The 26,640-nt window shown below is 46.9% G+C and overlaps 5 protein-coding genes across 5 annotated transcripts; 2 read left to right on the forward strand and 3 right to left on the reverse strand.

The window, feature by feature from the left end:
* Positions 1-776: 776 nt before the first annotated feature.
* On the reverse strand, positions 777-2,032 carry UHO2_07439 (uncharacterized protein; the record flags this gene model as incomplete). The annotated part of the gene is made up of 3 exons (XM_041559047.1): positions 777-1,474; positions 1,700-1,926; positions 1,956-2,032. The coding sequence occupies 3 exons, from the start codon at positions 2,030-2,032 to the stop codon at positions 777-779; spliced, it is 1,002 nt and encodes a 333-aa protein (XP_041414981.1).
* A 960-nt stretch (positions 2,033-2,992) lies between these two features.
* On the reverse strand, positions 2,993-3,904 carry UHO2_07440 (uncharacterized protein; the record flags this gene model as incomplete). The annotated part of the gene is made up of 1 exon (XM_041559048.1): positions 2,993-3,904. One exon carries the CDS (start codon positions 3,902-3,904, stop codon positions 2,993-2,995), a length of 912 nt encoding a protein of 303 aa, XP_041414982.1.
* Positions 3,905-8,372: 4,468 nt separating this feature from the next.
* Positions 8,373-9,110, reverse strand: UHO2_07441 (uncharacterized protein; the record flags this gene model as incomplete). Its single annotated transcript, XM_041559049.1, has 3 exons — positions 8,373-8,604; positions 8,677-8,706; positions 8,875-9,110. The coding sequence occupies 3 exons, from the start codon at positions 9,108-9,110 to the stop codon at positions 8,373-8,375; spliced, it is 498 nt and encodes a 165-aa protein (XP_041414983.1).
* Positions 9,111-10,171: 1,061 nt separating this feature from the next.
* On the forward strand, positions 10,172-10,627 carry UHO2_07442 (uncharacterized protein; the record flags this gene model as incomplete). Its single annotated transcript, XM_041559050.1, has 2 exons — positions 10,172-10,315; positions 10,388-10,627. 2 exons carry the CDS (start codon positions 10,172-10,174, stop codon positions 10,625-10,627), a joined length of 384 nt encoding a protein of 127 aa, XP_041414984.1.
* A 14,170-nt stretch (positions 10,628-24,797) lies between these two features.
* On the forward strand, positions 24,798-25,040 carry UHO2_07443 (uncharacterized protein; the record flags this gene model as incomplete). Its single annotated transcript, XM_041559051.1, has 1 exon — positions 24,798-25,040. The coding sequence occupies one exon, from the start codon at positions 24,798-24,800 to the stop codon at positions 25,038-25,040; it is 243 nt and encodes an 80-aa protein (XP_041414985.1).
* Between the last annotated feature and the right edge of the window lie 1,600 nt (positions 25,041-26,640).

Raw genomic sequence — 26,640 nt, forward strand, 5'->3', positions numbered from 1 at the left:
GTGGACACTCTGTCCAGAGGTAGCTTGGCATGATCAATAATGATGTGAACTTGTGATGACACCAAGGTCTGGTGTGAGTATATTGTTGATGATGAGGTTGGTGGCATCGACATGAGTGTCCAGTGTGTTGACTATCACTTGAGGTGATCCCCGGACCGCAGTGGACGACTGCCTTTGGTTCTATCTTAATCTGGACTGCTGGTTTGCTATGAACCACCTTTGGACATCAGTGAGCAGTGATACAACACATGTGCTACAATGAGGAGCAATCTATCGATTACTACTATGCTGACTGAACTAATGAGTACTTATGCTTCTGAAGTAATACTAGTTATGGTGTGTTGAGTTGTGTCGACTCCTTCGACACTGCTCCTCCTCCTCATGACTTGCTCACCGGTGTCCTTTACACAGCTCCTCTTCCTTCGACCAGCGACGGTTCTCCTGGCCCTTATCTTGTGAGCCCCCTGAGTGGTAACCAGCTGCATGTTCCTGAGCTTGGTCCCCATCTTGGCAGAGCTTGGTCCTCCTCACATGTGAACTTGGTTCTCCTCGCATGTGAAATTGTCATATGAACATCCTTGTCACTGATCTCTGCAGAATCTGCCATACAATCATACTTACTACAGATTCTGGCAGAATTTGTGATATCGACTTTGTTCATGCAGATCTTGATGAGATCTGTCATAGAACCATGTCTACTACCAATCTCACTGAATTCTTCTGTAATTCCCACAATCTACCCAATTCCTCGATGCCTGCGCTCCCTTCATATGAACTTATGGGTCTTTCTGCTTCCTGCGCATCCAGGCCCATGACAACCGTCTGTACCTTTCCTCGAAACCTGGTGGGAGCGTCATGTATATGTCAATGTCTGGGAGCTCACTGTTAAGGTACATGGTGACAAAATCTATTTGCCAGATCTGAAGCTTGTTCTTGAGGCTGTAACAAATGACAAGATGGAGGCAGGTCATGCTCACCACTGCTGAGTACATGTCATGGTAATCAATACCATGCATTTGGTTAAACCTGTGGGCTACCAGATGAGCCTTATACTTTACTGGGTTTCCATCAGCATCATGCTTGGTCTTGAAAACCCACTTGGCCATGATTGCCTTCCAATTTTCTGGTAGATTGGTGACAATCCATGTTCTGGCATCATCAAGTGAGTCAAGCTTGTCCTTGATTGCCTTCTCCCAGCTTGACCACTCTGTGCATTTCTGTGCTTGCATGAGTGTTTGTGGGTCATTATGCATAGTGAGTGAGTCCTGGCCAACTGTGGTGACAAACTCAATGGTGGCATTTTGCATGTTGAGATCAGACCTGATGTTATCACATGCAGCTGTTACTTGCTCCTTGGGACTCATGCAGGGCTTGTTGGTGAGCGATGACTCAAGTTCTCTAACATTGCTACTGCCCTCCTGAAGGTAATGTGCAACCATTGCTAATTTGATCTTCAGGTCAGTGGGGTCCCTGGCTGGGCTGAGATGTCAGTCTTGCTGGGTAGTAATGACAACTGGTGATGCATCTTCCTCTGAGTCTTGTTCATCGGATGCTGAGGGTGAAGAAAGGTCTGAGCTATCATCATCTGAGGATTTGCTCAGTTCCCTGGTGGGTATCATTCTTGCTGTTCAGTTCCTCAGCACATTTTTGAGTGATAGCTCATCCTCTAGCTCCCAGGTCAGACTTGTGTTCACAGTACCTTGGCTAATGTAATCAAGGTTGGTGTTAATGATTGCATCAGAGAGGGTCTCAGCATCGAACTTGACATCCCTCAAGGTATAAACCTTTGAGTAGTCTTCAGTGTCAATGCATCTGTGAGCTGCCTCAGATAGGTCAGGCACTCCTACCCAAAAGCACTTTTGTCCATGTTGACTGAGCTTTGATTTGCTCTTTCCATGCTTGATGTTCCTGACCCATACTAATGTGCTGAAGGTTTTGATGTCACTCATCCTAACCCTTTGTCCAGACCACAGGGTATAGGGTACTCCTCTGATGACCTTGGAATAGGTGTGGTTTCAGATCCAGTTTGCATGTTGAGTAGCTTCGGCCCAGAGTGGTGCTGGTAGCTTGGCAGTGTTGAGCATTGGTCAAACAATGTTCATGATGGTGTGGTTGACATGCTCAGCAATCCCATTTTGTTGTGGCATATAGGGTGTGGTCAGCTGCTGTGCAGACAAAGCATGGTCTTGAAGGCATTCAATGTGTACTTGCTGCTGTTGTCACTCTGGAAAACCTTTGGGTACTAACCCATTTCCTGCTTTGTTTCCTCCAGCCACTTCTCAACTGCTGTCTTCATAGCATCTTTTGACACAAGCATCCTTACCCAGCTGAAATGCATGTGTACATCCATGATAGTGAGTATGTACCTCACTCCTCCAAGACTCAGAACCAGCATAGGACCCTGTAGGTCACTGACAACCACATCAAGTCTCACCTTTGTTTTGTTTCTTCCTGATCTGAATGATGGGTGAACAAATTTCATTGCATTGCATGCTTCACAGTTGAAAACCTTAGGCATGTCACAGGTATCAATGCCCACAGCCTTCAATGACTTCTGGATGTGGTCTAGGCTTGCATGTCTGAGGTGGCAGTGCCACATGCACCAGAAAGCGGTGGCATCCTCTTGTGACTTCGCCTGCAGCACTCAGTTGTGATTGCTTGGCTTTGCATGGTTGCTTGGGGTAGCCTTTGCCACCATGTCTAGGTAAAGCCTGTCACCACTCTTCATGGCCTGGGTGACTTGTTTGCATTGTTTGTCCTTCCTGACCATAATGCAGTCTCTTCCTTGCCAATCACATCTGATGTCTCCTTCACTCGCTTTAGCTGCAGCCCTTGGAGAGAACAAGTTGAATTTTCCATTGCAAAGAAGGACAACATTTGATAGTGTGACATGCTTGACACCAGTACTGGTGTTAACATTTAGGGTGACCTTTCTGATGGTGTTGTACTTGATCAAAGGACCCTGTGCTTGCTGGATGCATCCATTGGTGTGTCATATGTCTGTCATGAGTGACTCATCCTTGCAGATGTGAACATCAGCACCAGTATCCCAGATCCAGCCCTCAATGACTTTCTTGTTGGCTGTACCTGTGGTGAGAACAGTCAAGACATGTGCATTTTGGTCACTTTGATTATTTCTGTTCTCCCTGGCTGACTTGGCACTGTCACTCTTTTGCTTTCCCTTGCCTCTCTTTCCTCGCTTGCCCTGTTTCTCCTCCTTTTCAGGGTCAGGGCATTCTGTCGATATATGACCATGGTGACTGCATTTCCAGCAGATGACTTGGTTGGCCACTGCAGCATTAGGTTTGCCCTGGGAAAGAGTGGAGGAGCATTGTTGAAGGCTCCCTAGGTTTGTGAAGCGAGCTATGAGTGTCATACTGTCAGTCTCATCTTCCTTGAGATGCACAGACTCCTCATAATTGTGTAGGCCCATGGTGGTAGCTTCAAACAATTGCACAAGTTGAAGCTCATAGTCTGCATTGGATGATCTGGCAGACTTGGTGGTCTTGCTGAGGGCAAGCAACTCCCACCATGCTTCATAAGCCATGGTGTATGGGCGGAGATGTGGTTGAATGCTGTGGAGTAAGCAGCCAAGCTTCATTCTGGTGTCAATTGGATGACCCATCAGAGCTCTCTCATTGGCAATATGCTCGATGTTGGAGAAAAACTCATTGACACTTCCCACCTGGACAAGGTGGATAAGTTTGGTGAGGAGGACATATGGTTGGATGATGGTCCCCTTGGAGTAGCATTGTTCAAGATATTTCCATATGTGGTTTGCAGTTTGCTCCTCCTCAATTATGATGGCGATCTCTGGAGCAATGGCTTGCAGAAGAACATTGACTGCACACCTTGTGGTTGTCTGGAGGGAGATGCAGAGGCATTCATCTGTCTTGTTGGCCATGTGGGTTGATATACCTGTAATCGCCTCCCACATCATTGGGTTAACCCCATCAATGTAGATTTGCAGCTGTCTTCACCAGGTGTAGTAATCGCTGCTGCCTCGCAGCATGGGTGGCATTGACAAAGACATTGCTGCATCCATTTTGATCAACCAGGCACTGTCTCAAACCTTTTCAATGGCAGGCTTATATGCTTCAGCCTTTGATGGTGAGCTGTTTGGTGATCTTGCTAATGCTATGACTGAGATTGTGTCTCAGGAGCCAATCCAATTTGTTTTGTACTTAGTGTTGTTGAGAGGCCTAGTAACCGCTAGGTCTCATAATCTGTTGGAAGGCTAGTGGACTGTGGCAGGACACAGTTTGTATTGAGCACTTGATGTTGATGAGTAAGTACAAGAGGGATAGGATGATACAAATGAACTGGTTGACTTCAGACACCTTATATACACATCTTCAACACTGACAAGAGGTAGGAAAGAGGTCTGAAGGAGAAGGGCATTAGACCCCTCAAGAGGAGTCTTGACAGAGGCTTATCATTAGACAGAGAGTCGTCCTCTGCCTCATTGGGTGCACTGATCTGATTGTCAGAGACCACCCAACAGTTTTTCTGACAACTCTTATCACTGTGGGAAAAGCTGTCGGCCATCCCGTCGGATGTGCCGATCACTTCATCAGACTCCCGGTGTGAGTCGATACCCTCCTCCTTCACAGTGTAAGCGGTCGCGCGCCAGAGACTTAGTTTTGGGGGTGCTATTGAGTTTGATTGAGTAAGGTCTACTCGATATGTTTCGCCTAAATGTAACCAAGCATCACCACCTGGTAAGTCTCAACTGACCACCTTGAACACTCTGTTCAGAGGTTGCACAGCATGAACATTGTTTGTTGGTGAGTGGGTGATACACCCTCTCCTACAGTACAAGTGTTCGTAGTACTGTTGATAATGCTCTTGGACATCATCTGGACCATGATATGCTAATCACCTACAGAGGACAGGAGTTACTGGACCACAGGTGTGAATCACTGCTTACAATAACTGACTGGACTGCTGGTGTCAAGCAACACCACCTACAGCAAGGGACTGGACTGCAGGTGTTGAAGAACACCACCTACAGTAAGGAACTGGACCACTAGTGTGAAGAACACCACCTACAGTTGTTGACTAATGGTGATACAACACACATGTTGAGAGTCATTGCAAGAGCACTGCTATTGTGATGGTACTTAACTGAGTAAGTAAGAAGTAATAAGTAAAGTATAAATAAAGAGTGGATGGGGATCCACTCATATGCTATGGTAGAATGAGAGTATTTATGCATTTGGTTGGCATAGCCCATGACACCTATCCTGCTCCTCTTGAGGGGCCTTTGTCCCCTGTTTGGCACTGTCTTGTCCTGCTGGCATCAATCCCACTGATACTGCACTCCTACTGTTTTCACAGCATAAGGGTTATGCAACACTGCCCTCTCACCTTCATGCTCTCCTTCTGCCTGATGATGTGTGATGCCCCCTTTCAACACAGCTCCTTCTCGACTTTATCCTGTGAATCCTTTTAGCCACTGGTTGAACCTTGTGACCAAACCCCTTGGTCATGTGGTCATGTCAGCACAGCTCTGTCTCAACTTTGTCTTGTGAATCCCTTTAGTCACTTGTTGAACCTTGTGACCCAACCCCTTGGTCATGTGGTCATGTTGGCACAGCTCTGAGTACTTGCTTGTATCAGCCAACTAGTTGAGGCATGCTGATCTGACTGATCCCAACCAATCCTGTGAGATTGATCTGGATTTCTGGAGTTCAATTGATCTCATAATTCATATGCACTGCCAACCCAATTAATCTTGTTGATCCCCAATGGTTATTGGCTCTGATCAATCTGGCACACCCTTCATATGTTGATCTTCTGTGCAACATTACCATGACTGCCGCTGGTCAGTTGGCACACTCTCTTGTGCTGGCCAGCCGACCCTGTGACACACAGGTTGTCTGCTCTGAAGGAGGGCTGTGTGTCATGCCTGAGCACTCTCTCGTGCGAATACTAGCCGCACGCGATTGCTCAATCGATACTTCTCGGCCGAATACACGTCACACAAGAAGTTCAATATCATCTTGCAAAATCAAAGATCGGAGAGAGTCTGCATATGATGTCACTGCTGTTTTTAGGACAGAAACATGTATACTCAATTGACTAAGAAAAAAATGTGGTGGGAGTCTTGAGCTCCCCATTTGATATACAGCTCACACATAAACTGTCCCACGGATTTACATGTCACCATACATCACTCTAATGCTCAATAGCTATAAGTTGTATTGCCACACTGTCTGATATTGTCTGAAAGCCCTGCTTTTTCTCTCCAAGACTGTGTAAATGATATTGACATTGACTAAAAAAATTGTGCTATGAAGAAGAGCTGAATTTTTTTTTTATTGTGGGACAGTTTATGGAGTGCTCCTTGAGAACACCTTAGTACTTTGTATTCCCTCTTTTGGCCTTCAGAACCACTTTGATGCAGTCTGGCATGCTCTCTATTAGTGTCCTACATGTCTCTGGAGTGATCACTTTCCATTCAGCTTCACATCTCTTGAGCAGTTCATCCCTGGACTTTGCAATTGTACTATACCATGAAAGTCACATTTTGAGATGGTGCCAGAGGTGTTCAATCAGGTTTAAGTCCAGTGACTGCACCAGCCATTGCATAACCTTAATGCTATTACTTTCCAACCACATTATTGTCTTCTTCAATGTGTGTTTTGGGTCATTGTCTTGCTGAAACATGACGTCAGTGTATGCATGCTGAAGCTGCAAATCTGAGATTGTTTTCAAAAGCTTGTCATTCAAGATATAAATGTATTGGTCTGATTTCATTGAACCCAGCACCAAGTGCATACCTCCCACCCCTTCCCACATCATACAGCCCCAGATCATGATGGAGCCACTGCTGAACTTGACCATCAGCCTGACAAGCTTGCTGTTGAAGCCAGCATTCTTAATCCAACAGAACTGCTTACCATCCAGTCCAAAGAAGTTGATCTTTGTCTCATTGGACCATACCACATTCTTCCAATCCTCAACAGTCATGTCCTTGTGCTCATTAGCAAATTTGCAATGGGCTTTGTAATGTCTCTTGAGTAGCTTCAGTTTTTTCACTAACCTTTGTGCTTTGTAATGACAGTAATGAAGTGCTTTTCTTACTGTGGTTGGGCATGCTTTGATTTGAAATGTCTCCTGCAGTGCATGACATGCTTTCCTGACTGTGGAGGTGGAATTGAGCTTGAAATAGTGATCCAGGAAGTGAACATGATGAGGCTGGAGTTTTCTTGGCCAGCCCCCCTTTGACTTTGGAACATCAGCAGAGGCACTTTTGCTGATGTGATTCACAGTAGACTTGCTCATACCAAGTTGTTCTGCAACTGAATGGATAGATTCCCCAATTTGGATGTGAAAGAATGCCAATCAGCACCTCTCTGGGGTGGTTTTTGGCATGATGGTATAGATATGATGGTGTCAGACTGGAAGTGCTGCCAGATTGCTCACAGTCATCTGATTGAGCTGAAACTTTCCACATCACTACTTTCAATGTGTATGAAGGTGCCCACCAAGTTACATTGCAAGTTTCATTGTAGTCAAAAGCCCACAAGGTCAGGAATGGAGTGGTGTCACTATTTGGGAGCATGCTCCTTAAACTGTCCCACAATAAATAAAATTTGGCTCTTCTCCATAGCACAATTTTCTTAGTCAATGTCAATATCATTTACACAGTCTTGGAGAGAAGAAGCAGGGCTTTCAGACAATATCAGACAGTGTGGCAATACAACTTATAGCTATTGAGCATTAGAGTGATGTATGGTGACATGTAAATTCGTGGGACAGTTTACACATGAGCTGTATATACAAAGTGAGTGGCACTTGCCAAAAATGGGTACATCCTACTTAATGACGAGGTCTGACAATGAGCGGGGCTAGGTTGTACCCGATCCTCGATCTCCGATCAGATCGTCCTTCGCCTTTTGTATCTGCTTACATCAACCAACATCTTCATATTGGATCGTCATTTTCAATAAACATGACTACTGAATCATCCACAGGGTAAGACGTATAAAGGCACCAGATTCAGTTAATTGGTCCTCAGTTAGCATCCATTTATCTGTACACACAGTTCATCGTCGACATACGTAATAAACCGGGTTCTACCATTCAAGTCTGCCACTCGTTCCAAAAGCTACGTCATAAGGTTATCTTGAATGGCATGGCAAGCTGAATCGCAGACGTGAAGCGGGAACCAGCACCGCCTGACGTGGTAAGGTAACAGACTCTCGTTCAGCCTTGATGATAGAGTCATAAGTTTGTTCGATGTCGTGTGGACTAGAACAACCCGAGCTGTAGCCCATTTAGCGAGCGGAAACTGTGCAGAGCACCTAGTGACGGCCGAAACTGTGGCTCTCGTCGACGTCCTCGACTTCAGAGTGTTCCGAGTTTTAACCGAGACGAAGATCTTTTCCCCACTGCTTGTTCCTCGTCTTGATCATCGCATCATGTTGTGCCATATGCGCTTCCAACTTCTTCTGATCCTTTAAGATCAGAATCTCTTTCTTCCGCAACTCTGCAAATTTAGTGACTAGTTCCTCAGCCATCGTCTTTTCAGATGAAGAGTGCTGACTGAACTCATAAAGAGCCTTTTCGGGCTTGAACCGCGTTAGGTCGAGGAATCTGATGAAAACAATTAATTGGTTAGCAACAAGACGTTTCAAACGGATATCTAGACGCTCCAGGTGGACTCACGAGGGTTTGGCAGCTTCTGAAGCTTTGTGGCTGAAATGCCGAAGTGGTAAGGAAAGGTTTAGCGGATGTGTCAGTGGAATGCTCTACGCTCGTGAAGGTTAGGCGTCTAGTCGTTATGCGTTGCAGACAAATGGCGAAAGCCCTATTGGTAATGTATAGGGCAGCGTATTTCTGCGCACTGGATGCACAGTGACTCACTTAATCCAATCCTTGCCATCGGTGATCAAAAAATGTTTCCATGAACGGGCAACAACTTTGTCGTGTATGTCCAACTCGCCGAGAAAAATGCCACGTTGCACATGGTTCCACAAATGCTGAATACCCTCCTCGCTCTCACTGACGACCTGTGGCATCGGGGAGGAAGACAACGGTGCCCTGACCAGGCAAAAGAAAAGAATGTGGAGGACGAGGAGTGAGCAAATAAAGGGACTCATGTCTCAAGACTGTGGAAATGTGGAAAGAAGAGTAGGTGAAAGGCATGTGGAGTCATCTGACGGTCGCAAACGCTAACTCTATCTGTCAGGCATTTATGCTGTTGGCAAGCTCATTCTGCGTATGACTGTCCAGGGGACTTGCTTGCGCTAATGTATCGGACTGGGTCGCTGCGAAAGCTTCCTTTCCTCTGCCTGCCTTTCATGTTTGGAGGTTGCAGGGAAACCGGAAGTATCGAGCCTCGTTAAATTTGCATCAAACGAAGTTCAAGGCTTAAAGGCGTGTGAACAATGACATATGCTCATTTGCCAAGGCGAGGGACGGCTATGCCACCTTCTTGCAACGAGCAGCGAAGATGAGAGCAGTCCTCATATGAAAGGCGCATTCGAAGATTTCGGATTTACAGCTCGCGCGTAAACTGTCCCGCGATTTTACATGTCACCACACATCACTCCAATGCTCAATAGGGGGTATCAAAGTTTTTGCGTTTTTAAAAACGCGGGTTTTTTGAAGAGTGCATTTTTCCAAAAAAAAAAAGAAAAAACAACGCAAAAGCTTACATAAGCTGCGCAAAGGGAAAAAAAAAAAAACCGCATTTTTAAAAATGCAGGTCAGGAGACAGTATTGTGAAAACATGGAAGGGTTATCACTCCACATCTTCTCTCCTCTCCTCACTCTCATTGCACTTTTGCTCACTCCCTCTTCCTTGTGCTCATTCAACATGACCTCCTCCACTGATGATACTCATGACATCTCTGCAGAGTTGTTATGCCAGTCCACTACACCTACAATCTCTGCAACTCACATTGAAAGTGTGCCTGCACTGTCTCAATCTGGTTCTACAAGTGCTTCTGACATCTGCACTTCCAGTCCAACTTGAGCCTCTAGATCTGTCACAGGCAAGAAGAACTTCACATGGTTGGGTGCCAATGTTCTTCACCTCATCACAATCCTCTACAACAGCAAGTCCTACCAGCACACTCTGCTGCCATCTTGAGAATCAGCTGAGAGCAATCCAGCCCTCAAACTTTGCAAACATCCCATTTTTCAGGAGATCTCCAAGATGATTTTCCCAGGCGCATCTGTTGATCCCAATTGCATCAAGGCCAAGCTGAGGTGGCTGCTAGAGACATACTACAGGGAGAAGAAGAAGCTTTCACTCACTGGAGCTGGTACACTGCTGGAGGACATGGATGCATCCAACCTGGTAAGTTTTTGCAATCTTCATTGCTTGCAATGGTATGCTTGATTGCTGATTCATACTTTCAATTTCAAACAGTCCTACATATCTTGCATTGCCCTGTCAACAAAGTACACTTGGTTTGAAAGGATGCATGAGATGATGAATGGCCAATTCTATGCCAATCCCACAGCACTTATCACAACTCCCAGTCTCGACTTCACCAGCAAAGACAAGGCTGACATGCCTTCCAATGGCTCAGCTGACATACCCATGGATATTTGTGGCAGCAAGCTGTATGATCATGGCACTTGTAAGCGATCGTGCACCAGAGACTAACTGAGGTTGATTGAGTAAGGTCTACTCGATATGATTTGCCTAAATGTAACCAAGCGTCATTGCCTAGTAAGTCTCAACTGACTGCCTTGAACACTCCATTCAGAGGTTGTGCAGCACAGATGTTGTTTGTTGGTGAGTGGGTGATACACCCTCCCCTACAGTATGAGTGTTCATAGTACTGTTGATAATGCTCTTGGACATTGTCTGGACTGCGATATGCTAATCACCTACAGAGGATGGGAGTTACTGGACCACTGGTGTGAATCACCACCTACAATAACCAACTGGACTGCTGGTGTTGAGCAACACTGCCTTCAGCAAGGGACTGGACCACAGGTGTTGAAGAACACTGCCTACAGTAATGAACTGGACCGCTAGTGTGAAGAACACCACCTACAGTTGTCGACTAACAGTGATACAACACACATGTTGAGAGTCATTGCAAGAGCACTGCTATTGCGATGATACATAACTGAGTAAGTATAGAGTATGTAAGTTGAGTTCAGAGTGGATGCTGATCCACTTGTATGCTATGTAGAATGAGAGTATTTGTATGTCTGGTCAGTGTTTTCCCTCGACACCTATCCTGCTCCTCTTGAGGGGCCTTTGTCCCCTGTTAGGCATTGCCTTGCCCTGCTGGCACCAACCCCTTCGATACTGTGCTCCTACCATTTGCTCGGCATAAGGGTTATGCAACACTGCCCTCTCGCCTACATGCTCTCCTTCTGTCTGATGTGTGATGCCCCCTTTCAGCATAGCTCCCTCTCAACTTAATCATGTGAATTCCCTTTGAACCTTGTGACCATACCCCCTGGTCATGTGGTCATGTTGGCACAGTTCCATCTCGACTTGTTCAGATTGGCTGACTAGTTGAAGTGTGCTGATCCAACTATTGGCCAACTAGTTGAAGCATGCTGATCTGGCTGACTCTGACTGATCCCATGAGTTCTATCTGGATTCCCAGGGTTTGATTGATCTCGTAATTCATATGCACTGCCAACCTGATTAATCTCATTGATCCCCAATGGTTTTTGGCTCTGATCAATCTGGTGCACCCTTCATATGTTGATCTTCTGTGCACCCTTCATATACTGCTCTGTTACATGACATTACCATAGCTGCTGCTGATCATTTGGTGCACTCTCTTGTGCAGGCCAGCCGTCCCTGTGACATTAACCTCCCTTCCAGAGCCGAGCTCTGTCAAGGTTATATAAGCCCTCCTTTGTCCTTCTTTTCATCCTCTCTTTCTTCTCCTCTTACCATATCATGCAACCAATATTCCTTTACTCGGTATGCCCCATCTTTGTCATTCTCATCCTTCGAGGACTTCCCCTTCACCTCCTACTACAATGGTCGAGGTTTCTAACAATGACCCCACCCCTCAGAATCTGACTTCTTCTATCCAGACTCCCCTGTTGCCTACGTCTTCCCTTCCTGACAACTCGGCCTTCCTGAGCCCAACTGCTTCCTTGCTTTCCCTCTGCTCCTCCCTTGGGCATGTGTACAGACCCAATCCTTCATTCCTTGACTTGGAATGCCCCACGACTTCTTCCTCCGACCATCATGATGCTGTGGAAGTAGACTTGGCATGTACTCCAGCCCCTCCTTCCCTTGATCATCATGTACCTACCAATGGTGAGATAGCTGGTTGGTCTGAAGGATTGGTGGTGTCTAGGCTGGTGGTAAAAATCGCTACTGGGGACTATCCTCCAGAGTGGGAGGTAGGTAGAGGTTCTTCAACCAAACAGCAACGGCACCGCCTGGCCATGCTTCGAATGACCGAGGGTTGTATGCCCTGGCCTAGCTGGCAATGCACCCGGTGTGCTAGTCTTAGTCTTCCATGAGTAATCTTTTGTACACCATTCTCTTTCTTCCTCCTGATGCTAACCTCCTTTTTTTTTAGTTGTTTTCCTTCAGCATTCATCAACCCCTTCATCCCTTACAGTTGTGTTCCTTGCACCTGCACTCATTGCCACCTTGGCAACTTGTTGCATTGTGAATGGACAATCCCCATTTCTCTGGACATGGAGTACCTTGGTGACAGTCCCCCCAGCAGGCAGCCTTGGGGCACTCACCTGGTGGAGCATGCACATCTGACTGTGACCAATGGTTATGGTCCGGGATTTGTTCATGCTGATGATCGAGTGACTGACCCCGACACCTTCAACAAATGGATATTTGCCATCGGTGTTCTCTGGCGCTTGCCTAGCCAAGCGATGGCATTCCCAATCATTTGGATTCTCTTCTTGTACCTTGATTGTCATGATAAGTTGTGCTCCAAGCATCGACCTCATGAGTCTGTCATGGTACCTGGCGAGAATGCTGATTTCCTCTTCCATGGATGCTGGGTTCATCCTCCTCTCATTCCTACTCATGAATGCAACATGTAACGACGTGTTTGTATCCACCTCTCAATTCAATTTTCTTTTGCTCCTCTTTTCTAAAAGACTGTGTCTCTTTTTTGTCGACTTGCATGAGATGCTACGAAATTTGAACAGAGTTTTGCCTTCCATCGATACGTTTTGCTCTTCTCCGTTTTGTGTCACTTTTTGTTGAAGTTTTTTTGTGTTGCTTTTTTTTGTTGAAGTTTTTGTGTCACTTTTTTTGTTGAAACTTATAGTCGTCGTCCCCCCACCGATTCCTCATACTCCTGGATGAGGGTTGGGCAATTGAGAAGGTCGATCGACTCCCATGATGCTGCTTCTTCTGGGTACCCTTGCCAGAGTACCCTGTATTTGATCTTGTGATTACAAACTCATTTGTCCAGTAAGGCCTTGACCTTGAATTCAAGGTCCTCTTCTGGTAATGGTGGCTCTACTGGAATCTGCGAGCGATGTGGAAGTGTGCTCGTCCTGGCCGGCTCCAACATTGATATGTGAAAAACGTCATGGACTTGGAGGTTTACTGGTAGACCAATTCGATATGCCCTTCTTCCAATCCTTTCTTTGATCAGGTATGGGCCTGCGAACCTCATGTCCAACTTTGGGGTTGGTCATCTCATCTTCCAGTTCCTTCAATTGATATACACTAAGTCGCCCACTTTGAATTCAATATCTTTCCGTTTGCAGTTGTATTGGTTGACTGCCCGACTCTGAGCTTGTCTGATATGATCTTGAAGATACTTAATTTGCTCTGTATTGTCCATGAAGTATTTGGCAAGCTTTGGGTCATTTACCCCAAGTATTCGATGGTGTCCATGTGAAACTCGCATTTCGACAGCTTGGCAAATAGTCGATGTGTCACAGGGACAGCTGGCCTGCGCAAGAGAGTGCGCCAAATGATCAGCAGCAGTTATGATAATGTCGCGTAACGGAGCAGTATATGAAGGGTGCACAGAAGATCAACATATGAAGGGTGTGCCAGATTGATCAGAGTCGACAACCATCAGGGATCAACGAGATTAATCAGGTTGGCAGCACACATGATTTACAAGATCAATTGAACCCTGGGAATCCAGATCGATCTCATGGGAACAGTTGGAGTCAGCTGGACCAGTATGCTTCAATGAGTTGGCCGATCCGAACAAGTACTTGGAGCTATGCTGACGATGGAGGCAGTCAGATCAGCACGCCTCAACTAATCGGCCAATCCAAACAGGTATTCGGAGCTGTGCCAATGTCGGAATCAGTCGGATCAGCATGCTTCAACTAGTCGGCCAATCCAAGCAAGTATTCAGAGCTGTGCCGATGATGGAGTCAGTCGGATCAGCACGCTTCAACTAGTTGGCTGATCTGAACAAGTCAAGACGGAACTGAGCCGACGTGACCACATAACCAGGGGGTATGGTCATGAGGTTCAAAAGGGGATTCACAAGATTAAGTCAAAAGGGGGCCATGCCGAAAGGGGGCATCACACATCAGACAGAAGGAGAGCATGAAGGCGAGAGGGCAGTGTTGCATAACCCTTACACCAAGCAAAATGGTAGGAGCACAGTATCGAAGGGGATGATGCCAGCAGGGCAAGGCAGTGCCTAACAAGGGACAAAGGCCCCTCAAGAGGAGCAGGATAGGTGTCGAGGGAAAACACCAATCGAACGTATAAATACTCTCTTTCTACCATAGCATTTGAGTGGACTGGCATCCACTCTGAAACTCAACTACTTACTCTATACTTACTAGGTTACGTATCTTCGCAATAGCAGTGCTCTTGCAACGACTCTCAACATGTGTGTTGTATCACCATCAGTCGACAACTGTAGGTGGTGTTCTTCACACTAGCGGTCCAGTTCATTACTGTAGGTGGTGTTCTTCACACTAGCGGTCCAGTTCATTACTGTAGGCGGTGTTCTTCAACACCAGCAGTCCATTTCCTTGCTGTAGGTGGTGTTGCTCAACACCAGTGGTCCAGTTGGTTATTGTAGGTGGTGTTTCACACCAGCAGTCCAGTAACTCACATCCTCTGTAGGCGATTGGCATATCGCAGTCCAGATGACGTCCAAGAGCATTATCAACAGTACTACAAACACTCATACTGTAGGGGAGGGTGTATCACTCACTCACCAACAAACAGCATCCATGCCGTGCAACCTCTGAATGGAGTGTTCAAGGCGGTCAGTCGAGACTTACTAGGCGACGACGCTTGGTTACGTTTAGGATCTCGATGACATGTGTGATATGTTCCTCTTTCATGTCACTAAAGATTAGGAAGTCATCCAGATACACCACCACATATATTCCGATGATATTGTGGAAGATGTGGTTGATAAACAACTGGAAATGGGCAGGAGCATTAGCTAGGCCAAAAGGCATTACCAAATACTCATAAAGACCCAGCTGGGTTCCAAATGCTGTCTTCCACTCATCTCCATCCACAATACAGATAAGGTTATATGTGGCTCTGAGATCCAGTTTTGAATATATCCTTGCCTTGCATAGGAGGAACAACTGTTCATTGATGAGTGGCAATGGTGCTTGATTCTTGACTGTGATTTCATTCAAGCCCCTGTAATTGATGCAGAGTCATAATCCTCCATCTTTTTTAGGTACAAAGAGTACTGGTGATCTTGCAGGGCTCTTCGATGGCCATATGAAACCTTTGGCTAGGTTTTCGTCAAGGTACTTGTGGAGTTCAGCCATTTCCTTTGGTCCCTTGAGATATAATGGTCCTTGAGGGGGCTTACTATTTTCAGCCAGTTCAAGCCATAGATCATGCTCCATGTGTGGTGGTAGCTTGTCTGCTTCCACCTCGTCAAACACCTCTTGTAGATGTTGGTATGGTTCTGGTATGTCCTTGACCATAACCAGTTTATCTGCTTCTACCTCCATTTCTACCCCTCAATTGGCTCCAGTAGGCACAAATCCGAATGCTGGAAGAGATGAGGGCAGAGTGTCCAGCAGCATGAACCCAATAGGGCCATCCTCCAAAGCTGCTTGGATCAATTGTTCTGCTGATATGAACTCATGTCCATGAAGTTTTATAGACTTATAGTTCTTATCAGGGGGATCCTTTTTGTTTATCTTCAGGGGCACCTGTCATAGGGCTCCCGACTCTTCTGGTTGGTCCTTCTGAGCTTGGGTCTTGAATTCGAGTTGGCCAGTATCCCACTGGCTCATTGGTCTCAACCTTTTCAATTCCAAGAAACCCAGAATGAGGTCATACTCAGCAGTGTCAGCTACTGATGCCTCCACTGCCCCTAGTACATGTTTTCCAATAACTACCTGCACCATAGCAGAGCTGTTAATGGCGAGTTTGTGTCTGGTGACACCATGTACAGTTCGTGTTTTTGTTGGTTTTGTGTTTAAGTGGTGCTTGCTGACAAAAGATTCTGAAACTATGGATAAGCCTGCACCTGTGTCAGTGAGTATTCGAGCCAGGTGATCTTGGATCATACCCATTAACTTGAGCACCACCTTGCTTGCATTAGTGGAGAAACAAATGGAACATTCTTGATATGTACAAATGGATGGCAACCAGGGTTGTAGGGTGATGCATGCCATCAGGGCATCGTCCCACTGATGTTTCCCTCCTCATCCTCCTCATAATCGCTCTCTGCTTTGTTGGCGAGAGATAACTGAGCGAGCTCGAGGCTGGCTTGCTTGACTGAATATGCATCTTGCAGTTCTTCTTCAGTTGTGCTTTCCTCCTCAGGAGTTGATTCTCCCTTGGGGGCATCTTCTAAGGTCACCATAACTTTTGGACCATTAGGTCTGGTTGTCATTGGCACAGGAGGTTTTCTAGTGGGACAATCCCTTGCCCAATGCCCTGTGCCTCTGCACAAATGACAGGTGTTGCTGTCCTGAGAGTTAGCCTCCTTTGGCTTCTGGGCTTGTATCAGGTGAGGAGGCAGGGGGCGATTACCAAATCGGTATGAATTACCTGCAGTTACAGGTCCAGGTTGTCAGGCCTGTGGAATTGCTGATGTTGTTGCTCATGTGACCAGGTTCATGTGAGATGTAAGTACACTGGGATATCTTGAGGCAGAATGTTGCATCACCATACATTGGCAATCAATGTCCTCTACCTCTCGATACCATTCCCAAATACTTGTAGGTGGGTTTCACTCGAACTTCTCCTGAAGACCGCGGGTGAGGGTACTTCTGAATAAGTCAATAACCAAGTCCCTGTCCTCCATATTGACTTGCCCTTCGAGGTCTCTGAACCATTCAACATGTTGAGTAGCTGCACCAGGTGTGTCAGTTGTGAGTTGCATGTTAAGTAGCTTGTTGTAGGCTTTGATTCTCAAATTGTGGGGATTGTATTGTTTGGTCAAGCATTGTCTGAAATATTGCCAGTCATGGAACAGTCTCCCTTGTCATTTGCGATCAATTCATATCTTGGATGTCCACCATTCATGAGCATTTCCTTCTAACTGGGACCCTGTGTGATGGATCATGCTCTTGTGGTCATATACTTGATTGAATGTGAATCATGTTTCAGCTTCGATCAGGAAGATTTCCACATCCCTCGGATTGAACTTTGGGAAAAGGGTGGAAAGTGGTTTAGACTGACCAGGGGAAGGCTCCCCCATGTTCTTGTTGTCATATTCGGTGTCCCTAGGTATTCCTTCATAGGGCTGACTGTATCTTGGCCCAGTAGGGGTCACATACTTCTCATAGTTCAAATATGATTGCATGTTTTGACCTAGGAATGACCCCATCCTGTGTGGTCTGGGTGCTGGGTTGGGTTTGAATGACTCCTCATTGGTAGTCTCCTCAGACTGGCTGTTGCTCCCAATGAGGGCTTCCAATGACTCCAACCTTTGCATGAAATGATTGGTAACTGTCTGATTCATTGATAGGAGCTTTTCCATTCTTTCCTTGGACCTTTCCATTATTCTCTGTAGCTCCTTGAACCTATCCTTGGTGTCAGGCTTGGTCATGTTGTCGTGGGGCACAACTTGAATGATCCACTCTAATGTAAGCAATTGTGCACCAGAGACTAACTGAGGTTGATTGAGTAAGGTCTACTCGATATGATTCACCTAAATGTAACCAAGTGTTGTTGCCTAGTAAGTCTTGACTGACCACCTTGAACACTCCATTCAGAGGTTGCATGGCACAGACATTGTTTGTTGGTGAGTGGGTGATACACCCTCCCCTACAGTATGAGTGTTTGTAGTACTGTTGATAATGCTCTTGGACGTTGTCTGGACCATGATATGCTAATCGCCTACAGAGGATGGGAGTTACTGGACCACTGGTGTGAATCACCACCTACAATAACCAACTGGACTGCTGGTGTCAAGCAACACTGCCTTCAGCAAGGGACTGGACCACAGGTGTTGAAGAACACTGCCTACAGTAATGAACTGGACCGCTAGTGTGAAGAACACCACCTACAGTTGTCGACTAACAGTGATACAACACACATGTTGAGAGTCATTGCAAGAGCACTGCTATTGCGATGATACATAACTGAGTAAGTATAGAGTAAGTAAGTTGAGTTCAGAGTGGATGCTGATCCACTTGTATGCTATGTAGAATGAGAGTATTTATATGTCCAGTTGGTGTTTTCCCTCGACACCTATCTTGCTCCTCTTGAGGGGCCTTTGTCCCCTGTTAGGCATTGCCTTGCCCTGCTGGCACCAACCCCTTCGATACTGTGCTCCTACTGTTTGCTCAGCATAAGGGTTATGCAACACTGCCCTCTCACCTACATGCTCTCCTTCTGTCTGATGTGTGATGCCCCCTTTCGGCATAGCTCCCTCTTGACTTAATCATGTGAATTCCCTTTGAACCTTGTGACCATACCCCCTGGTCATGTGGTCATGTTGGCACAGTTCCATCTCGACTTGTTCAGATTGGCTGACTAGTTGAAGCATGCTGATCCAACTGACTCTGACATCGGCACAGCTCCGAATACTTGTTCAGATCGGCCGACTAGTTGAAGTGTGCTGATCCGGCTGACTCCAACATTGGCACAGCTCTGAGTACTTGTTCGGATCGGCCGACTAGTTGAAGCATGCTGATCTGGCTGACTCTGACTGATCCCATGAGATCGATCTGGATTCCCGGGGTTTGATTGATCTCGTAATTCATGTGCACTGCCAACCTGATTAATCTCGTTGATCCCCAATGGTTTTTGGCTCTGATCAATCTGGTGCACCCTTCATATGTTGATCTTCTGTGCACCCTTCATATACTGCTCCATTATGTGACATTACCATAGCTGCCGCTGATCATTTGGCGCACTCTCTTGCGCAGGCCAGCCGTCCCTGTGACAGCACTCACAGCCATGGTTTGCCTCCTATTCTTGACTTGATGGAACACACAACCCCCCTGCTGCTGTTGCATCCACTTCTGGTGCATCCATTGCTGGCACTGGTGATGATGACATCTTTACCACACCTTCACCTTCACCTTTGCAGGCTTGACCACCTTCCTCCACTGCTGGTGGCTTGGATGTCTTTGATTCCACCTCTTCTCAATCTTCAGCCCAGCTCTCTCCTGGCACCAAGTGCAAGCAAGGTGCCCTTGATCACAAGCATGACACACTTGCTGAAGCTTTCTATTGTTCTTCCATTGATACCCTTCAGATCTGCCTGCAGCTTGAACAGGAATGCACCAGATGTGAAAAAATACTGGAGGCTGAGCATACCAAGCACAAGGAGATGTGCATACAGCACAAGAGGGAGGAGAAAGAGTGTGACAAATGCATTTGCAAACATGATCATGACATGGTGATGGAGATGGTGCACCTCCTTGCTTCTTGTCAGGGGTCTCGCGCCTGAAACCCAGGTCGGTCTGTCGAGATACTCGGTGACTATTAAACTGTGTGACAGCTATTGTCTCGGTATCGGTGACTATCAAGTTGTGCAGTGACAGCAGGTGGCGTTCGTTGTATATACTATCGTAGGTTTCGGCTGACCTCTGTGGACACTCCGTTCAGGGGTAGCTCGGCACGATCAATATCAATGTTATGATGACACCAAGGTCTGGTGTGGGTGTTGATGATGATGAGGTTGATGGTGTTGGTGATGAGATTGGTGATGTCGATGATAATGAGGTTGATGGTGTTGATGATAAGATTGGTGATGTCAATGATAATGAGGTTGATGGTGTTGATGATAAGATTGGTGATGTCAATGATAATGAGGTTGATGGTGTTGGCGATAAGGTTGGTGGCGTCAACACGAGTGTCCAGTGTGTTGACTTGATGCTTTGAAGTGATCCCCGGACCGCAGTGGACTACTGCCTTCGGTTCTATCTATATCCGGACCGCTAACCTGCTATGGGCGCCTTCGGACGTCAGGTAGTGGTGATACAACACACACACTACGATGAGGAGCAACCTTGATAGATTGCTGCTATGCTGACTGTAACTAATGAGTACTTGTGTTTCTAAAGTATTGACTAGTTGTATGGTGAGTAGAGTGGATGAGGATCCACTCGACCTATGATGATGAGAAAGCATGGTTATATACCTCTTCTCAGCATCGCCAGCGATGCTGCTCCTGCTCTCTCTCCATAGAGTACCTTCTTCATCGAGTACTGCTCAGGGGCCTCTCCTGCTTGGCACCCCTGTGCCTCTTGGTCGACACAGCTCCTCCTCCTCATGACCTGGTGTCGACTCCTTCGACACTGCTCCTCCTCCTCATGACCTGATGTCGACTCCTTCGACACTGCTCCTCCTCCTTTGATCAGTGACAGTTCCTTTGGCTCTTGTCTCTCGAGCCCCTGAGTGGTAACCATCTGCATGCTCCTTGAGCTTGGTCCTCTTCGTGGCTGTGCCTGCTCCTTGAGCTTGGTCCTCCTCGTGGCTGTGCCTGCTCCTTGAGCTTGGTCCTCCTCGTGGCTGTGCTTGGCCCTCCTTTGCATGTGAGTCCATAGGAGTCCATGGTCTCCATGGAGACTGCACTACGACCATGCTCTCTACTGGTGTCGACTAGGTCTTCGATACCTGTGCTCCTTCCATATGAACCAGTGACCCTCCTGCTTCTTGAGCATCCAGGCCCATGACACTTCTCAGGCCAGCAGTGAACAGGACACTTGTCAGAACACCAGCAACAACAACAACACAGACTCTCCATTCAATCTTCCTGTCCTGTAGCATTACATGTACCATCATCTGGTCTCAATGCAAAGTTATTTCTGAATGTTTTTCTGTAGAGTGCAAGTATGAGGTGAATAAAAATGATGTGCAGCACAGTCACATAATGAGCTCCAAAGCATTTAAACAAAAAATTTCACTCTCACACCTCTTCTGTTACTACCACCACTCCACTCTGCAACCTTTTGGCATCACTCTTGTTGCCATCCCCTCTCCATCCCCCCTCTCCATGCTCCCTCTCCAACCCCTTTCCTCTTTCCAGCCATGGTGCACTACAGCAACAAGCAAGTAATTCTCAATGACATTGTCCACACTCTCGAGCTCTCTATACCTGCAGAGGTTGTCCAAAACACCAACAGAGTGCAGCACTCCTGCAGCACTGACATCGACGACTTGGACAACAATGGCAACCCACTTCCACTCTCACAACACCTTGTCTGCTTGTACACTTTCATATGCAAGCAAAGGTACACAATCACATGTTACACTCCTCTTGGCTGTGCCAATAAGCTTATCCACCTTCTCAACAGGTATGAATCAAGCAATCATAGGATGTATCATGGACTTGTTTGTATGTCCCCTGAAGCATTCAACAATCTTGCCATCCAACTCCAGCAAACAGAGGCTTTCTGGTGGAACTACAGCAGCTCAGGTGTGATGTCTCTCAACAGAGTGCAAGAGATCCTTTCAGTGGCTCTGTACAGACTAGGCTGTTCTGGAAATGGAGGTGGTGAATGTGATGCTGCTTTGCAATGCAGCTGTGGTGTTGGGAGCATTGTTGGATACACCAATTGCACAGTCACTGGCCTCCTTGAGCTAAACAACAAGGTCATGCAGTTTGCTTTGGAGGGAGAGAGACAACATGCTTCTGCCTGGGTGCACAATACAACTGGAGTTGAAGAGTGGGGTAAGGGCTGGCTTGTGGTGGATGGCGCACACATCCCTCTTGCCTGGGAGCCAGGAGTGCTCAGTCAAGAGCACTTCTGCTACAAAGGCTTCCACAGCATCAATGTAGTGCTGGTGATCCTGCCACACTCACTGTGGATTGTTGAATCAGTTGTTGGACAGCCTGGCAGCATTCAGGCATTGCTGCTGACAAGAGTCGAGACCTTCAACACTTCAACTACATGCTCTCTTGAGTCCAAGTACAAGTTGAACATGCCATTGCATACCTGAAGAACCACTTCCAGTGCCTTACAGGCTATCATGGTAACATCTACCATGTCAAGGACCACATCACTGCTGCCAAGATGATCCAAGCCTGCATTGTCACACACACCTTTGCAAGTCTATATGACTGACCTGCTGATATTGCCAACCTGCTGTTGCCCTCTTTCTCTGAGGATGAGGTGAATGAGGTTGTTCAAAGCCTCCAACTTGATGCCAGGGATACACAAGAGCTCAGGAGGACAAGATGCACAAATCAGCATGGATACAAACTGGATCTTGCCTCTGCAATGCAAGGAATGTCACAGTATGCAGTGTCAAGACTTCAAAGTTCCACTGCACATGATCTTCAAGAGGAATTGTTCCAGGTGCTGTTCAGATCCACTGGGTGCAATGAGGAAGACACTACTGCATTGTCTTGACATCATGAGAGGACTACTGTGGACTACAATGCCATGACTCAAAGTGCTTCAGCTCAGAGACAGGAGCAAGTCTTGACTCAACCATTCTCAATCTGACAGGCACTCTTTCTTCTGCTGTTCAATACAACTCTTCTTACCACCATATGAAACATTACATTGAGTGCATTGTGTGAAGAGGAAAGCAAGATATAAGCAAGCAATGGGTGATAGTGATGAGAGCAGGACAAGTAACATATGCTCACTGTTAGGTTATGTCTCTTATTGGCCATATGACTTCATTGCATTTACTATTTGGGAGCATGCTCCATAAACTGTCCCACAATAAATAAAATTTGGCTCTTCTCCATAGCACAATTTTCTTAGTCAATGTCAATATCATTTACACAGTCTTGGAGAGAAGAAGCAGGGCTTTCAGACAATATCAGACAGTGTGGCAATACAACTTATAGCTATTAGGGGTTATCAAAGTTTTTGCATTTTTAAAAATGCGGGTTTTTTGAAAAGCGCATTTTTGGAGGGAATTTGAACCCCCCCCCAAAGGAAATGCAGGTTTCCAAGACACCACTCCATTCCTGAACTTGTGGGCTTTTGACTACAATGTAACTTGGTGGGCACCTTCATACACATTGAAAGTAGTGATGTGGAAAGTTTCAGCTCAATCAGATGACTGTGAGCAATCTGGCAGCACTTCCAGTCTGACACCATCATATCTATACCATCATGCCAAAAACCACCCCAGAGAGGTGCTGATTGGCATTCTTTCACATCCAAATTGGGGAATCTATCCATTCAGTTGCAGAACAACTTGGTATGAGCAAGTCTACTGTGAATCACATCAGCAAAAGCGCCTCAGCTGATGTTCCAAAGTCAAAGGGGGGCTGGCTGAGAAAACTCCAGCCTCATCATGTTTGCTTCCTGGACCACTATTTCAAGCTCAATTCCACTTTGACTTTGGAACATCAGCTGAGGCACTTTTGCTGATGTGATTCACAGTAGACTTGCTCATACCTCACGAGAATCAGTCAGAGAGGCACCCCATCACCAATACGGCGAGAAGAGGTCACCAAACAAGGAGGGGACACCATCAGATGAGGCAGGGGCCCTACAGTGATGAAACTGGTGAAAGAAGGTGGGTGCCAAAGACAAGGAAGTGATGAAAGGGTGTGAGTCACCACCCAGATGAAGTGGGACTGGCCCCTGATGGAGATGAAGCAGCCAGAGGCCATCCATCCAGAGGAGGCAAGGAGGCAGTGCCAACAAGTGGCATCACAAGGTGGATGGAGAGCATAGGAGGGATGAGGAGGATGAGCAGTGTCACAGGCAACATTGCAAGGAAGGTATATAACCATGTCCTCTGTCCTAGCAAGAGAGTGGATCACCATCCACTCTACACCATACATAACTAGTCATCACTTTAGCATAAGTATACATTAGTTCCCATCAGCAAAGTTGAAATCAAGTAGATTGCTTCCACTGTAGCATGTGTGTTGTATCACTGCTCACTGATGTCCGAAGGCGGTTCCTAGCAAACCAGCGGTCTGTCATGGGACGGGATGCACAGGAATCAGGAAGATCTGTCAAGACATATGAAGGGAGTGTGGGAATTGAGGAATTGGGCAGATCATAGGACTTATAATAGAGTCCACTGAAATCTGTAGGAGAAGTGGCTCTAAGGCAGATCTCATCTAGATCAGTACAAGTACTCAGGGTATCACAAATCACACCAGAATCTGCAATAAACTGGATCATACAACAGGTCCTGTGGAGATCAATGGCAAGGATGTTCATACAATAAAAGGCTAGAAGGGGAGGACACTTGGGGTCACCACCAGATGAGGTAGGGGCCCTACATGACATGGAAGATGGTGCCAGCAGGTGGGTACTGTCAGGGGTCTCGCGCCTGAACCCAGGTCGGTCTGTCGAATACTCGGTGACTATTAAACTGTGTGACAGCTATTGTCTCGGTATCGGTGACTATCAAGTTGTGCAGTGACAGCAGGTGGCGTTCGTTGTATATACTATCGTAGGTTTCGGCTGACCTCTGTGGACACTCCGTTCAGGGGTAGCTCGGCACGATCAATATCAATGTTATGATGACACCAAGGTCTGGTGTGAGTGTTGATGATGATGAGGTTGATGGTGTTGGTGATGAGATTGGTGATGTCGATGATAATGAGGTTGATGGTGTTGGTGATAAGGTTGGTGGCGTCAACACGAGTGTCCAGTGTGTTGACTTGATGCTTGAAGTGATCCCCGGACCGCAGTGGACTACTGCCTTCGGTTCTATCTATATCCGGACCGCTAACCTGCTATGGGCGCCTACGGACGTCAGGTAGTGGTGATACAACACACACACTACGATGAGGAGCAACCTTGATAGATTGCTGCTATGCTGACTGAAACTAATGTATACTTATGCTGAAGTGATAACTAGTTATGGTGAGTAGAGTGGATGAGGATCCACTCGACCTATTGATGAGAAAGCATGGTTATATACTCTTCTCAGCATCGCCAGCGATGCTGCTCCTGCTCTCTCTCCAGAGAGTACCTTCTTCATCGAGTACTGCTCAGGGGCCTCTCCTGCTTGGCACCCCTGTGCCTCTTGGTCGACACAGCTCCTCCTCCTCATGACCTGGTGTCGACTCCTTCGACACTGCTCCTCCTCCTCATGACCTGATGTCGACTCCTTCGACACTGCTCCTCCTCCTTTGATCAGTGACAGTTCCTTTGGCTCTTGTCTCTCGAGCCCCTGAGTGGTAACCATCTGCATGCTCCTTGAGCTTGGTCCTCTTCGTGGCTGTGCCTGCTCCTTGAGCTTGGTCCTCCTCGTGGCTGTGCCTGCTCCTTGAGCTTGGTCCTCCTCGTGGCTGTGCTTGGCCCTCCTTTGCATGTGAGTCCATAGGAGTCCATGGTCTCCATGGAGACTGCACTACGACCATGCTCTCTACTGGTGTCGACTAGGTCTTCGATACCTGTGCTCCTTCCATATGAACCCATGACCCTCCTGCTTCTTGAGCATCCAGGCCCATGACACTACCCCCTCTTAAGAGCCGAGCTCCGTCGAGGCATGCTCTGGTCTGGTTCATGCTGACTCCTCCTCCTTGACAACATCGCCAACATCATCCTTCCTCCTTCTCTCAACGTCATCCTCCTTCCTCTTCCTCTCTCTACTCCTCCTGTTCTCTCCTCCTCTCTCCACTCTGTCTACTCACTCGTCCCCCCTCCGACACCTCATACTCCTGGATGAGGTCGGGACAGTTGAGGTTCTCTACTGGTTCCCATGAAGCAGCTTCCTCTGAGTACCCTCTCCACAACACCTTGTACTCCGTAGTCCCATTGTGTGAACGCTTGTCGATGAGTGCTTCGACTTCGAAGTCGAGGTCCTCATCTGGAAGTGATGGTATGGTGGGCTGTTCAGCACGTTGAGGAAGAGAACTTGTTCTTGCTGGCTCGAGCATGGAGACATGGAACACATCATGCACCCTAAGGTTTGCTGGCAATGTGATTCGATAAGCTCGGCGTCCTACCCGTTCCTGGAACTGGGTAGGGTCCTGCAAACCGGGTGTCTAACTTGGGTGTGGGTCTCCTTGTCTTCCAGTTTCGTCGGTTGATATAGACCATATCACCCACCTTAAACTCGATGTCCTTGTGCTTCCTGTTATACTGGTTTACTGATCTACGTTGTGCCTCTCTGATCTGCTCCTGGAGGTACTTGCAACGCTCCTTTCCATCCATGAGTACTCGAAGCGACCTGGATCATTGACTCCTAGTCGTTGAGGGATGTCAGGATGAGCTTTGGGGTTCCATCCATAGCATGCAAAGAATGGTGAGACACCAATGCTGTTGTGGACCGTGTTGTTGTATACAAAGGCCGCAGTGTCCAGCAGGTTGGCCCAGTCATTCTGCTCATAGTTGCAGTACATCCTGAGATATTGC

Source organism: Ustilago hordei (assembly GCF_900519145.1).
Source record: "Ustilago hordei strain Uho2 genome assembly, contig: UHO2_contig_29, whole genome shotgun sequence".
NCBI classification, from domain to species: domain Eukaryota; kingdom Fungi; phylum Basidiomycota; class Ustilaginomycetes; order Ustilaginales; family Ustilaginaceae; genus Ustilago; species Ustilago hordei.